Source organism: Hippopotamus amphibius, chromosome 9 (genome assembly GCF_030028045.1).
Source record: "Hippopotamus amphibius kiboko isolate mHipAmp2 chromosome 9, mHipAmp2.hap2, whole genome shotgun sequence".
Classification (NCBI taxonomy): Eukaryota; Metazoa; Chordata; class Mammalia; order Artiodactyla; family Hippopotamidae; genus Hippopotamus; species Hippopotamus amphibius.
Window position 1 is genome coordinate 121,994,815 of NC_080194.1, and position 14,996 is coordinate 122,009,810.

At 54.4% G+C, this 14,996-nt stretch overlaps 1 protein-coding gene across 8 annotated transcripts in view; it reads right to left on the reverse strand.

Moving 5' to 3' along the window:
• Positions 1-14,996, reverse strand: part of UNKL (unk like zinc finger) — a 41,289-nt gene that overhangs the window by 16,607 nt on the left and 9,686 nt on the right. For 7 of the 8 annotated variants that reach the window (XM_057749030.1, XM_057749029.1, XM_057749027.1 and 4 more), the window contains 7 exons: positions 13,892-14,068; positions 13,427-13,560; positions 10,189-10,324; positions 8,611-8,728; positions 7,193-7,277; positions 6,565-6,650; positions 832-894 (listed from right to left, as the gene is read on the reverse strand). In XM_057749030.1, coding sequence (XP_057605013.1) covers positions 832-894; positions 6,565-6,650; positions 7,193-7,277; positions 8,611-8,728; positions 10,189-10,324; positions 13,427-13,560; positions 13,892-14,068 — 799 coding nt within the window. The remainder of the gene's footprint in view (positions 1-831; positions 895-6,564; positions 6,651-7,192; positions 7,278-8,610; positions 8,729-10,188; positions 10,325-13,426; positions 13,561-13,891; positions 14,069-14,996) is intronic. The other variant, XM_057749028.1, reaches the window with a different exon arrangement.

Below are 14,996 nucleotides of genomic sequence, written 5' to 3' on the forward strand. Positions count from 1 at the left end.
TGTTTCTCAAAACAACTTGGTTTCCCAAACATACAGGAAGCTGGGTAGCACAGAACAGAGAACAGGCCCGACTCAGTGAAAGCCTGAGGTGGGGGGCGTAGCCTCCGCAGGGGAGAAGGACCGTGCTGATCACTAGTTCCCTCAGAGGTGAAGATGACTCCAAGCTGTGACACGAGAGAGGGAGACCGAGCCAGGCTCACCCTGGATGCTGCTGTGGGCTCAGCTGTGTCCCCGGAACTCAGATGCTGGGGTCCTGACCCCCAGCACCTCTGAACGGAAACTGTCTTGGAGTCAGGGTCTTTACCGAGGGAATCAAGTTAAGACGAGGTTGTCAGGGTGGGTCCTGACCAACAGGACTGATGTCCTGATGGAATAGGGACCACTGGAGACAGACACAGACACAGAGGGAAGACGGCGCCTGCAGGCCACGGACGGAGGCCCCCAGAAGGAACCAACCCCGCCGACACCCTCGTCTCAGACTTCAGGCTCCGGATGGAATCAATGCTTGTTGTTTAAGCCTCAATCTGTGGACCTTTGTCACGGCCACCCTGGGGACATTCACACAGAAGGGCCACAAAGGGCACCTCTTATTTTCCCACGGGGGAAGCTTGTAAGAGGTTTTGGTTCTTTGTTTCCAAGGTACGGCACACTTTTTAAAACATTAAAACAAAGGACACATGGAACAGATGACTTTAAGAAGAATAAAGGAACGCGGCTATTTTACAAACGGATGTTACCCAGGTCACAGTGTGAGTCAGGGGTGAGTGTGACCAGTTACACGGGCAGCGGTCTGGTCGCAAAGAGAATGTGAAATCTCTCCTCGGGCGGTACCTGCTTATTGTCCTGTTCGCTGGCCTTCTGACTGCCTTCGGCAGGTGAATCCCTCCGCTTTGCCTGCAACAGAAAAAGCACTCGCTGTTGGAAGAAAAAGAGCTGATGAAAAACACACACAGAGACCTAAGCTTCGCTCAGAAGGCAGAAAAGGCCAAGGACAAGTCTCATGAAACAGAAAAGGCTTTCAAATCTGCTGCCTCTGCATCAGTTCCTTTCCTGGATCCATTTCTTACACCTGACACGGATCTCCGAGCTCTTGGCTGGTCTGTGTGAAGGCAGGTGAGAGCTCCCTGAACTCAAAATGGCGAGCCCCAAACAGAGCCTCCCAGGCAGGGCTGTGCCTCCAGAGCCAGGCAAGTCTTGGAAAGTCCAACACCTGAGGCAAAGGATGATTTCCTGAAAGGTGATTCTCTGCCCTCCCCTTTTCTGCCTGGAGATAGCCTATAAATTTCCCTTTGTAAAGGTGCCCCCTTCCCTCCCAAGAGGAAGGGAACAGCTTAATCACCAGAGAACCCTAATCACCTGGGGGACTGCAGGAAGCTGAGCCTCACAACAAACTCACTAAAATAACCCTCTTCTTCCACTATTTCCCCCATACCTTTACCTTCCCACAATTTAGCTCCCTGTAAGCAGAAACCCCTTTTGTCTTGTCACTTCTGCACAATTTATCACTTATTGTTAAAAGGGTAATAAGCCCCCAGGTCTGGACTCCAAAACCATTAAGTGATAAACCTTTTCTCTAATTAATCTGTCTTTGGTCAGTTTAATTTGCAGGACCCCAAACAATGAACCTAAAAGGATAGAGGGAATAGTGTTTTTTTTTTTTCCTCCTCTCCCGCACATGTAAATATCCTGACTCTCATGAGCCACCTGCTAGGAAAACTATGTGTGAGGATGGCTTTGCCCACAGAGCCCAGGGTCTGTACCCTCAGGTCAAACATAAGCACAAAAAGTGCACCAAAACATTCTTCAGATCTGAGGAGTGTTCTGATTTTTGCTCCTAATCTTATAAGTGTACTTGTGGCGGTGGCTGAGTTCATCTCTTCCTTCCTTGCATGGTTTCTGGATTTGCAGAAGGACTCAGAAGGCTCACAGAGGGCAGAGAAGAAGCAGTATTCACTCAGGCCCTGAGTGGGGCTCCTTCCTCTTGCCCAATGCCCAGCTCAACTCTGAGGCTATCCTGGTATCTCTGGTTTCCTTGCATTCCTCTCACTCAGAAGTGACCCTCCCCCACAATTTGGGTGCTGGCCTCCAAAGGCCCTGACCAGAGACCCTCACTCTAAGGAGAAGGTACATTGTGAAGAAACGAGGTTGTCCTGAAACAACTCTGCTTGCCTTCGGGATAAAGTCCCAGAGCACCTGTGTGGGGCCTCATCTACCTCCAGGCCCCCTCCTGCCTCTGTCCTGTGCCCGGGGGTGGCGGGAGCTCACACTCTGCAACATCAGCAAACCCTCATCACACGGGAGCTTTCAGGTGCGCTGAGCAGGCACCTAGCTCTGCTCGAACATTCTGGAATGGGGCAGAAGGGATGCAGGGGATACAGATTCAATCCCTGGTCTGGGAAGATTCCACATGCCACAGAGAAACTAAGCCCGTGCGCCACAACTACTGAGCCTGCGTTCTAGAGCCGCAAGCCACAACTACTGAGGTTGCGTGCCATGAGTACTGAAGCCTGCGCACCTAGAGCCAGTGCTCCTCAACAAAGAGTAGCCCCCGCTTGCCACAACTAGGGAAAGTCCCCGCACAGCACCGAAGACACTGACTAATGGAAACTTTGTAATAGGTAAGAATAAATCTGACTCCATATTGGATCTGTCTCTTTTGCTTTAACCTTTGTATTCTATAGCTTTTGCTACAAGTTAATCACTGAAAATGTTGCCTATAGCCTGAAATACACAGAATAGCCCATTCTCAAGGTTCTAACCTTTAAAGGTTTATCACTTTTCCATTCATATAAAAAGTTGCAGAACAGAGCATAACATCTGTTTTGTTGGAGGTTCATAGGAAGGTGACTACACCTACATGGACAGCTGCAAGAACAAAGGGTTCCAAGAAGTTCACAACAACCAACCACACCCCTTCACCTTTTAGTACAAAAGAAGCCTGAATTCTAACTGGGTTCTTTGGGACACTAGTCCACTGTCCTCTTGGTCTGCTGGCTTTCTGGATAAAGTTGCTATTCCATGCCCCAACAACTCATCTTTAGACTTACTGGCCTATCATGCAGCGAGCAGAACAACAGACTCCGTAATAACCTCTGGAGGATTTTAACTTCTCCCTCACTCTCCAGTCCTGGCCTCAGGTCCGCCTGAGTCCTAGCTCACATAAGGATGACCAGAGGTGGTGGTCGCACGAGGCGCTGCTGTTCACTCTGAAATGTTACACTGACACACTCAAGTCCCACCTCAAGGTAACTGAGGACCTGTGAGGTGGGCGAATCCAGGTGCAGCCCTGCCTAAAGCAGCTGTGGGGCTGGGAGCCTGACCGGGGAAGTGGGTCAGGCATCATCCAGGCGAGCAGCCCAGCTCCCTGCCTCACACCAAAGAAGCTCAGCTGCATCTGCAGCCAGACAGGGGAGGCAGCACACAGGAAGGCTGTGCTAAAGTCACGGCTGGTGAAGAGGAAAAACTCCTGTGACACTCCCTACCTGAAGGCAATGCAGACCCCACAGGCTGAGGGCTCAGTCCCACAAGACACGCCTGCACCTCAGATGCCAATCCAAGTCCCAAGTTGTCGCCTCTGCTCCTGACCAACAAGCTGTAAACCAGGGTTCCTGTGACCCCCCTCCTCGGGTTCCATCATTTTCTAGAACAGCTCACAGAACTCAAGGAAACATGTAATTCTGTTTACTGGCTCATTATGTAACAGAGGATGTGATAAAGCCCACAGATGCACAGCTGGGTGAAGATGTGCTTTGGGCAAAGTCCGGAAGGGTCCTGAGTGCAGGAGCTTCTGTCCCCGTGGAGCTGGGGTGTGCCACCCCCCACACTTGGACGTGTTCCCCAACCTGGATGCTCTCCAAACCCTGTACTGCAGAGGTTTTTAATGGAGGCTCATCACGTGAGTACAATCCATTAATAATTCAATCTCCAGCCCCTTCCCCTCCCCAGAGGATGGGAGTGGGGCTGAAGGTTCCAGGCTTCTAATCACACCTGGTCTTTCATGTGACCAGCCTCCAAGATCCACTGGAACAAAAGAATTATGAGGGTCTTGGAATCCTGTGTCAGGAACCGGGGGGCAGAGACCAATATACATATTTTCTATTATTTCACAATGAGTTTCTGTTAAGAAATGCGAACAGGTCACGTGATGTGGCCGATTCTGGACATAGCGAGGAGAGGGTGCCGGCAGCCGGAACTGGCCCACACCTACATGGGCCCCAGAGCCGGGAGGGAGCAGTGGGGAAGCTCCTTCCCTCTCCCTGGTCACAGAGGAGGGATTCAAACCCAAGACACACTCCTCAAACCCAGGACCACATCTACAGGTGATGAGACCCCGGGCGTCCCCCGAGGTGTGAGTGGGGAAGGATGCGTAACGTAGTGAGGTTTGTGGTTTGTCTGTTCACCCAGAGTCTCTACTCTGAAAAGGAAGCAGCAGGAACACTCACTGTACACAAGGCTGGACTTGGGACTTATGATCGGTCCTCACAGACAAAAATACTCAGGATGGGGCGGGGAACCAGTAGAGAATGAGATCCCTGCCCCCTCCCTCCCAAGCACGATGCCCACCCCGGCACAATCTTCCCCTTCAGACCTGGCAGGGCTGCAGGGCCCTCCATGTGGGGCAGCTGCAACCCGAGAACGGAGGGAGATGAAACCAGGGCTCCGCTCAACCAGAGTCGGCCAACACCAAGTGGGAAGGCCGTGCTGCCTGGCCAGCGCCAAGGCCGTCCATGCCCTGGGCCCGACCGTCAGAGCCAGCCCCAGACCGATGCTTCATTTCACTTTTTAGTTTTTTTTTTAAAGATTGACGTGAAATTCACAAAACATAAGTGTAGCTTTTTAAAAGTGAAAGATTCAGTGGCATTTAGCACATTTTCAATGTTGTGTGACACCCCCCCCATCCAGTTCTATGACGTTTCCACCTGCAAAGGAACCCCCCCACCCCTGCACTGAGCTCTCACTGCCACCTCTCCCCCAGCCCTGGCACCCCCTACATGTTCTAGCATGGTGATCTTCCTTCTTTCCTTCTTTCTTTCCTTCCTTCCTTCCTTCTTTCGTTCTTTCTTAGCTGCACCACATAGCATGTGGGATCTTAATTCCCCAACCAGGGATCAAACCTGTGCCCTCTGCACTGGAAGCACAGTTTTAACCACTGGACCGCCAGGGAAGTCCCCAGCATGGTGACTTTTAAATTTCAAAATAATTAAAAGAAGACAAAAGACACCCTGTGAGTCTGTCTGCAGAGGTGGGTGCACCGTTGTGGCACCGCCGAGCAGCCAGAGGCGCCTCCTGTAGGATCCCAGATCCTCTGTCCACACCCTGGTTGTTGGCTCATCGGGTACAAGCCCCACCAAGGATCCATCCATCCCAGCCCTCAGTGGGAGCCAAGCCAGTGGCCTTCTGACCACCACCTGAAACCACAACCGCCACACCCCCGGGAGCCACCAAGAAGGTGAGGAGGGGGCTGGCTTCCGCCCCTGCTGAGCACGGTCTGCTACTGGAAGAAAGTTGTGGCCCTGAACGCCCCTCCTCGCTGAAGGCGCAGTGATGAACCGTGCGCCTGGTGGGGCGCTAAGCGAACCCCACCTCAACTGTCCTCACCCTTCCTGTCCTTCGCTTCTTCCAAAACACCACCAAGTGGAAAGAAAGGCAGGGCAGGGAAACATGTGAGCCTTTTCACGTTTCCTTCCTGGGACCAATCCCAGGTGACACCAGCACGACAGATAAAACCTTGCACAAGGGACTTCCTAGGTGGCGCAGCGGTTAAGAATCCACCTGCCAAAGCAGGGGACACGGGTTCGAGCCCTGCTCTGGGAAGATTCCACATGCCGCGGTGCAGCTAAGCCCGTGCGCCACAACTATTGAGCCCATGTGCCGCAACTACTGAAGCCCACGCACCTAGGGCCCCTGCTCCACAACAAGAGAAGCCACTACAATGAGGAGCCTGCGCACCACAATGAAGAGTAGCCCCCATTCTCAGCAACTAGAGAAAGCCCGTGTGCAGCAACGAAGACCCAACGCAGCCAATAAATAAAATAAATAAATTTATAAAACAAAAACAAAAAAAACCTTGCATGAGGAAGAGGATTGTCCTCCGAGATGTAAGGAGCCCACGACCACACCAGAGTGACGATCGGGACACAGGATGGAGCCCCCCACTGTCCCCTCCACCTGCCCAGGCACTAGGGTCTTAACCCACCAGGCCCCCCACCTCTCGCTGCCCAAATCTCACTGAGACCCCTGGGTCTGCCCTCGTGGCCTCACTGGGGACTTGCCAGCGTGGCTTTGCCTGCGCTGCAGGGGTCCTGCTGGACTCGGGGCCTTCTTCACACTTAGCCGGAGACCGTGCCTCGCACACGCTGATACGCACATGTCTGGCAAAAGGCAAGACCAGGCAAATCTACTGGGGCCAGGACTCTTCTAGACTCTTCTATGAGGAGCCGCCAACCCTGCAGGCAGACCACCTCCAACCACATCACCCCAAGATCACATCCATCCATGTGCCTAACAGTCAGATTCAAACCAAACAGCACAGCTGGCACCCTCCTCGGGACGCTGTCCACTTACGTGTCCGGGCTGCCCGCTGGGGGCCGCAGGGCCGCTGGCGGAGGCAAGGTCTCGGCAGCCCCAGTCACTGGCCATTCCAAGGCTCTCTGCCGAGAGAGGGTGTGGCGGGCTTTGAGTGGCTGCTGGCTGAAACTTTGGCTGTAGGACCCCAGAGATCAGGGAGGGCGAGTGCATGCTAGTCTCTGATGGGTCAGCCAGAGCCTCTATGAGCTGACCCGCTTGGGACCCTCGCACCTTCTGGGGTGAATCATGAACGACTCCAACAGCAAAAAGTAGTGGAAAATTTCAACAGGAAAAGCCACCCTCCCTATTAAAATAAAAAGTGGTAACACTGGAATTTGCGACTATGCTCATAAGAACAGGAACCCAAACTCAAAAGCTTTAAGAGGAAGCTCTCAGGAACAGCAAGAAAGGGCCGTGTCTGTGCATTTCCCATCACAGAGGCTGTTTCTGCCTTTGGGGGCTTTTTATGGGCTCATCTGCCCATCAAAATTACTACACTTAGGGCCCTGGGGTGCCTGGAGGCAGGGCCACACCGGGCCCCAGGAAGCCAGGAGCCCCCCAACCCTCCCAGCCGCCCCCGCCTGAGGCTGAGCCCCGCCTGCTCCGGGTGAACCAAGGTACTCACTCTCCACGTGCGCAAAGGCACAGAAGGGGCCCCGAGGGCAGTGCCCAGTCTGGCGCATGTCGTTGCACTTGGTAGACTTGTAGATCTAGGAAACGAAAATCAAACAGCAAATAGAGAGGCTGGACTGGACACCCATTTCCGTGGGAGGCCCAGAGCTGACCGGGTCGTGATGGAATCCCAATGGCGTCTTCTGAAAAAGAGGGATGTGCACCCGTGCCTCTTGCCCCCTCGCCCCTCCCAGCAGCCTGGGACTCCCTGTCTGCGCAGGGGTGGTCGGCCTGCGGCCTCTCCTGCAGCATCTGTCCTTGAAATCACACACCAAGTCAGCTTATCCACTTGGCATTTCCTGACAGATGCACATGGTTCAGTGCCTGGGATACAGCAGGTGCCCAAGAAATGCCTTGGGTTGAGTGACCACGTACGTCTGCTCCACGACCAGACCTGAGACGGCTTCACTCGGGTCTGGCCCCACAGCACGGCTTGCGCAGGAGGGACAGCAGCCTCCAACCCCAGATGCCCTCGCAGGCCCTGCCACCTGCCCCCTTCCCTGCGCAAAATGCCACTCGTTCCCTGTGGCTCTTCAACTGTCCCCTGAGCACCTGCACTGAAATTTTCAGGGTCACCAATAAAAGCCATTTCAAAAGGTCTCCAGTTCAGAACTACAAATATCAGGAGGCTGTGTTGTTTCATACGCATTTTAAAGCACAGAATCTCTAGACAGAACACACTTTCAAGAAACAAAATTCCACAGCCTTTCAGACCAGGAGCCCGCCCCTCCCTGGAGCCCAGGTGCCCCAGTTGGCACAGCCGGGCACTCCTTCACTGCAGAGCCTGCTCCCAGCCTGACCCTGGCCCTTCTGGTCCCGGTGGTCCAGCAGGGGCCTGCTGTACTTGTTCGTTTCTAACACAAATCCACGTGTGCAGCAAAGGGTCAACTCTGCGGCTTCCCCGTCCACACCTGCGTGCCCCAAAGGAAGGACCGGCCTTGACAGGCTCAGGGAGGGGACTTCTGAGCCCCTGGAATGTCCTGCCTGGTCAGGTCTCTGTTTACCTGGGGCCCTTGGCCACACCACACAATGACTTACGGTGGGCGAGGGCCATGCAGCATCGGCTCAGCCTCTGCAGGGGCCAGAGACTGAGGTCAGCCATGCTTGCTGACCGGCCCCCAGGAAAACCCTGGATACCAAGGCTTGAGTGACTTCCCAGCTGGCAACACTGTGAGTATGGCCACAAATACAGCCACACATGGTGGCTGAGAGGATGCGCTTTGCACAGCGCGTGCCTAGTCTCCCCTGGACCAGCCCTCGGGGCCTTGATCCTTTGCAGATTTTAATCACATCCTTTCCATGTAAAGAACTGCAGGTGCTGAGCCCTGTGAGCCCTGCGAGCCCGTCCCTGGACCGGGGGTGCGCCTGTACCTCGGGGTGGAACTGCTGCTCCGTGCGCGAGTGGCAGTACTGACAGCTGTCCCCACTCTCGCACCTGGAGGGCTCACCCCACTCGTCGCCGTGCTTCACACTGGGGCAGGGGGTGGACCTGGGGGGACAAGGAGGAGTCAGCGGAGGACAGACATCCTCCCCACATGCCCTGTCCATAGAGCGCTGGGCACACACATACCACCAGGGGACACAGACACCAGCCCTGGAAGCACCAGCCCCTTCCTCACCAGGACGGGTGAAAAAAAAAAACAGCAGAGTGGGGACTTCCTTGGCAGTCCAGTGGTTAAGACTCTGTGCTTCCACTGCAAGGGGTACAAGGTTTGATTCCTGGTCGGGGAACTAAGATCCCATAAGCTATGGGGCGTGGCCAAAAAAAAAAAAAAAAAAGGCAGGGCGGGTGCCCAGTAGAACCCGGTAGGCATTCAGGAGCACACTTTCATTTTCCACAAAATGTGAAGTGAGTCTGAGTCAGAGCCACCCACGCCCACTGTGACAAGCACCTCGCCCACAAGGAGACGCAGCTGGGCCTCCTGCAGTGGCAGGAGAACAGGCATGGCCCCTGCCCAGCCCACTAGGGTACCACACTCTCTGTCTCCCCTTGACACTGTTTCAAAATTGAATCTGAGACTTTGGTCCTACAATATGAAAACCCTAACCAATACCCTCTATTCTTCAGGTATTTCTTGGCAGCTTTATTATACTGGTCTTATTTAAAAAATTATCATCTATGGGAAATAAGGCTTTTATTTTTTTTTTACGATTTTCTATCCCTTCGATATGCAGTAAATTCACTTTATCTTCTCAAGATGACATCAGGTGACTAAAACTCAGAGGTTCTCTGTCCCTCAACTCTTAAACTATGCAGAATATTGTGTCATAAAAAACAACTTTTTCTACATGAAGGTCAGGGCTCTCGGGCATGTGAGGTGGCATTGAATTATCAGAGAGCGGCTCTTTGCTCAAAGAACAAGCTGGACACAGATCTCAGGACCCAAAGGAGGAGCAAGGTGATGGCCCAGGGACCCTGGGGTTCCGGGTCCCCAGCCCCCCACCCCACCCAGTGCTGGGTCCATCCGGCAAGTTGGCAAACCCGAGGCAGAGCTGGACACCAGCGTGAGGGCAGCTGGAATGAGGAGGAGACAGCCTAGGAAGAGATCAGGACTGCCAGGGGCACGATACCAGGTGAGGCCCAAACCTACCACCCCAAAGACGTCAGGCCCCTGGAGAGGGCAGAGTTGGGCTGTGGGCACCGGGACTCTCAGCCTCACAAGGGCCAGTCCCTATCCAGGAGGTGCCCTCGCCCACAGGGGCACACAGGTCACGGGGGGTGGGGGTTGGGATGAAGGAGCCACTCCCTGACCGCACCTCCCACTGTGAGGAGCACCTTCCCCAGGTGGCTGGATGCTGGGGCCTCCAGGGAGGGTGAAGGGAGCAGAGGCGCTGCTGCCTAAACTAGAGCCTCGAGACAGATGTGAGCTCGAGCAGAGAGGACCACTGGGCCAGGTCCACAGCCGCAAAGTCAGCCAGGGTCCTGCAGTGCCCGTGGCCCAGACTCACCTGTACTGGAACCTCCGGGGGTCCCGCCGCCGGTCCCTACTGTTGTGGAAGTGCGGGCACGCGTAGCCCTGGCGGCACAGGCGCGGTGGCTTAGGGCACTGCTCCGTCTTGTAGCTGCCTAGCACGAAGTTGGTGTCTGAAAAACAGGCATCCACACGGAAACGTGCACACGCATGCTCATGGCAGCCACAGAGCCAAAAGGTGTCCATTGCTAGACGATGGGTAAGCACCATGTGGCCCACCCATGCAGCGGAGCACCACTCGGCCATGAAGAGGAGTGAAGCACTGACACGTGCTACAACGTGGATGAGCCCTGAACAATCCCAACACACGATGCTCAGTGAGAGAAGCAGACACAGAAAGCACACGTTGTATGATTCTACTTATAGGAAACGCCCAGAACAGGCAAACAGGCAAATCCGCAGACAGAAAGTAGATTAGTGAGTGTCAGGGGCTGGGGGTGGGGTGGGGTGGGGTGGCGGTGACTGACCATGGGGCCAGGGCTCCTTCGGGGAGACTAGATAGAGTTTTAGAACCAGATACAAGTGATGGGTGCACAAAGCTGTGAACGCACTAAAAACCTCCAAAGTACACTTTCACATTTATAGGCTCGTTTTAACCCTAAGGTAAACGATGGGTGCTGGGTGATGCTGATGTGTCAATGCAGGCTCTGGGCTATGACAGACATCCCACTGCAGGGGGCCTACCACAGGTATGGAGGCGCCGGGTATGTGAGGACTCCCTGAACTTTCCACAACGTGGAACCTAAAACTTTTCTAAAAAATAAAGTCTATTTTTTTAATGTTTAATTTCCTGTTATCCAAATTTTATCTCAATGCAAAAATAAATAAAAAACCACCAGGGGTCATTTAAAAGCAGTGACCGATGAGAGGAAATTCTTCAAAATCATACCCATTCTTGGGCTGGTTAATAATTGACACCCCCCCCCCCTTTTTTTTAAACAAATTTCATTGTTTTTAATTACACTTGCCCAGCAGGGCTGACCCTCAAGGCGTGGAGGGAAAGACAGCGGTAGAGGGAGGGTGTGTTGCCCTGCTGACCCCAGGAACCACAGTGCAGCACCCAGGGACACACTTCCACACCCACATATAATGGCAGCCCCCTCCCCCTACACCAAACTCAGTTCCAAATAACTAATTAAATGACAAGGGATGTGAACCACACAGCAGGGCATGGAGAGAACAAAAGGAGTATGAACAGAAAAGATGATTTTAAGAAAATAAAAACTGTAAGGCATTTGTTCACAAGCACTGACCAAAGGCCTCCAACAAGACACGAGGTGCTGTGCTAAGTGACATGAACCACAAAGAAGTGGTTCGTGGTTCCACTTCCACTGGTGGCGCAGTGGATAAGACTCCGTGCTCCCAATGCAGGGGGCCCCGGGTTCGATCCTTGGTCACGAACTAGATTCCATATGCATGCCGCAACTAAGAGTTTGCATGCCACAACTAAGGAGCCCACGAGGCGCAACTAAGGAGCCCTGAAGCCACAAGTAAGGAGCTCGCCTGCCACAACTAAGACCCAGTAAAACCAAATAAATAAATATTAAAAAAAAAAAAAAGAAGTGAGCGACGTGGCAGCACCCATGAGTTACAGGGGCTCCAGGAGGCCCATCAGTGGGTGATGGATGAACAGTCCACCCAGATGTGGAGAATTACTAAGCAATAAGAAGAAAGGTGCTAAAATAATAAGAGAAAAAAACAAAAAGAAGAAAGGTGCTAGCTATCAAGCCCCAAAGAGACATGGGGAACCCAGAATGCACAGCACTAAGTGCAAAGGCTACACACTGCGTGATCCCAACTGTATAACAGAATAATAGGGCGAAAGATCAGTGGTCGCCAGAGGTGGAGGAGGGACAGGCAGTGGAGCACAGAGGGTCTTAGGGCAGTGATACTACCTGCGAGACATCATAATGGAGGATCTTTATACATCTGTCCAAACCCGGAGCACCCACAATGCGGGGGTAAACTGTGCCTTAGTTAATAATCATGTATCGTCAATCTCGGATGTCAACTGTAACAAACGTTACCACATCCACACAAGATGTTCACGATGCACTCTCTGTGCAATTTTTCTATTAACCGAAAACTTCCCTAAAAAATAAGATCTACCAATTAAAAATCCAAACCATGGGCACTGAGGGTTAGTTACCCAAGCCCAACCCAGCCCAGCACCTCCTCCCACTTTCCTTCCTCAAGCTCAGCCCGCCCGATGGTGACAAGAGGGGACCCACGATTGGGCCAGCACTCACAGGTGGAGCCCGTGGTCCAGGACCAGGGAGACTGAGGGGCTGGGACACAAGAAGGGTGTTTTCCAAGAAGGACAAGACCTGAGGTGCTGGCATGCTGGGAGCTGTGGGCTCAGCCCTTCTTCTGTGTGAGCCTCTCCCCAGAGGGACATGGTGATGCTGGGACAAGCAGAGGGGCCCCCAGACACGCTGTGGGTCCAGGCCCCCCACACCACATGCTCCTCCGCACCCCTGTTGGGCCCGTCCTGAGGCCCGGGCATCAGGAAGGCCTGGGCACCACCTTTGTTAATTCGTCCCTGGGCCCAGGGTGGCAAAGGATTCAGCAGCAAGCGGGGGAAAGACCCTCGTAGGGAATTCTCTGATGAAGTAAGCACAGCCTCGAAGTGTTTATGTGCATGAGAGCGGAGCCAGTCCGAGGAGACGCAGCATTCCTCGGGGGGGTCCTCTTAAAACCGCACCACCCTCAGGAAACATCCAAACAGGCAGCTCCACGGAGACACAGCCAGGCTAGTGGGTGCAGGGCTGGGAAGGGGGACCACTGACGGGCATGGTTTCCTGTCCAAGGTGATGAAAATGTTCTGGAACCAGACAGAGGTGATGGTTGCACAACACTGTGGGTGCACCAAATGCCACAACCTGTGACTTTAAGATGATTAAAATGGCAAATTTACATTATGGGTATTTTACAATTAAAAAAATTTCACAGCCCACAGCCATCATCTGTGGAGGCTGCCAGGGCCTAGGCCAGCTCTGGGACCAGATGCCCGGCAGGAGCTGTGCCAGCCGAGCAGGCCCCTCCCCCACAGCAGCCTAGGGACCAGACGGGCTGCCAGAGGGGCTGAGAGTGACGTGCTCGAATGGAGCCTCTGTTTTCCCATCTGACCTATAAAGGGGGTGACAGGGTCCACCGTGCGGGCACTTTATGGACAGAGAAGAGCCCCCCCACCCCAGGGGCAGCTGCGGGGTTACCTTGCCACCGAGGGTCCTCGCTCAGGATCTTCTCCATCAGGGCCTGGCTGGCCAAGACCCCGGGCTGCAGGTCAGGGACGCCATCGCTGGCGCCGAGCTGGCCATTCTGCAGGGCTTCCTGGGCCTGCAGCTCCCTGTAACCAAATGGCACGTGGTCACAGCGCTGCGGCCTATCCGAGCCTCCCACAGCGAGATAGCCACCGGCTTCTATCACTTTACGGAGCCACCTACTGAGGGTTCAGGATGTGCAGGCCACGGCCTCGGGGCCCCCGTCCCGGGATGAGTCTCGGCCCAAATCCCAAAAGCCTCAGAGCCGAGCATGTGAGACGCCACAAGCGCCCCCGCGCCTGGGTCAGGAGGAAGCGAATGGGTCGCTTTCTCGTTCGGAGTAAAATCAAGGCCCAGAAAGAGCTGCTTGAGGCACGTGACACCCAAAACACAGCTCCCGGCAGGACGGCCACTCACCTGATGTCGCATACGGGTGGCCGCAGGTCCAGGGGTCCGTGCGCGAAGGCGCAGTGCAGCCCGTTCTTCACGCAGTGGCCCCGGGCGTCTGTCTCGTGGATGCAAGTGCCTGTCTTGTAGTAGCGCAGGTGGTACTTGCGCTCCGTGTCCCCGGTTGTCCGGTGCAGGTACGGACACCTGGGAAGCAGAGGACAACATGCACCGTCTGGGCCCTGGGGCTGCCTCGGCGTCAACCTGCTCCCGGCGGCTGGTTCTTGTCTCCTTTTCCCAAATGCCAGCTCTAGTCGGAGGATGAACAGCACTGGACAGAGCACCTGCCCCTGCTCCAGACCCTCCCCCACGGCACTCAGACCCCCACAGATCCCTCAGTTACACATGGGAGAAAAACACAACACCCAAATTCCCTGAAAATCACCCTTTATAATTTTTTAAATAAAATGGAAAACAAATTTCCCCAAACAGGTAAGGGGCTGGAGGCCTTTCTCATCCCCTGTCCAGGTGCTTTCAGGGATCCCCTAAGGGGAAGGGGCAGGAGCCTGGCAGGACTGGAGGAGGATGCTGGGGGGAGACACGGATGGGGCAGCATCTCACGGGCCACGCAAAAGCCCAGAGAGCCACACGCGGCTCCCTGAGCAGCAAGGGTTAGGGTTAAGGCTCCCGCCGCAGGGAGGTAGCAGTGGCAGATGTGGCATGGACAGTTCCAGCACACGTGGGGCAGGGGCCTGAGCCCGCCTCAAGGTCGGTCCTGCCAGACAAGAGACACAAACACAGCAGGATGGGATGGTTCTGAGCAGCCCGAGGCCAAGTCAGAGCCATAGCTGCAAGTCCCCAGATCTAAGAAAAAGGCCCTCACCCCCAGCGATGGCTGGGGAGCCCCATCTGGGGCATGGGAAAGGTCCACTGCCACCTCGCTGTCCAGCAGGCTGTGGACCCGGGTGCTGGGAGCACCTGTGGGGGTGGGGGCTCCTCACGCAGAGCACAGATGGATGGACAAGACCAAAATTAAAAGTAAAAATGACTTAGGGACCAACCGATCTAAACTCCCATCTTATAAGATGAAGTAACAGGCTCAGAGCTCGGACAGCTCACCCCAGACCTTAGGGAA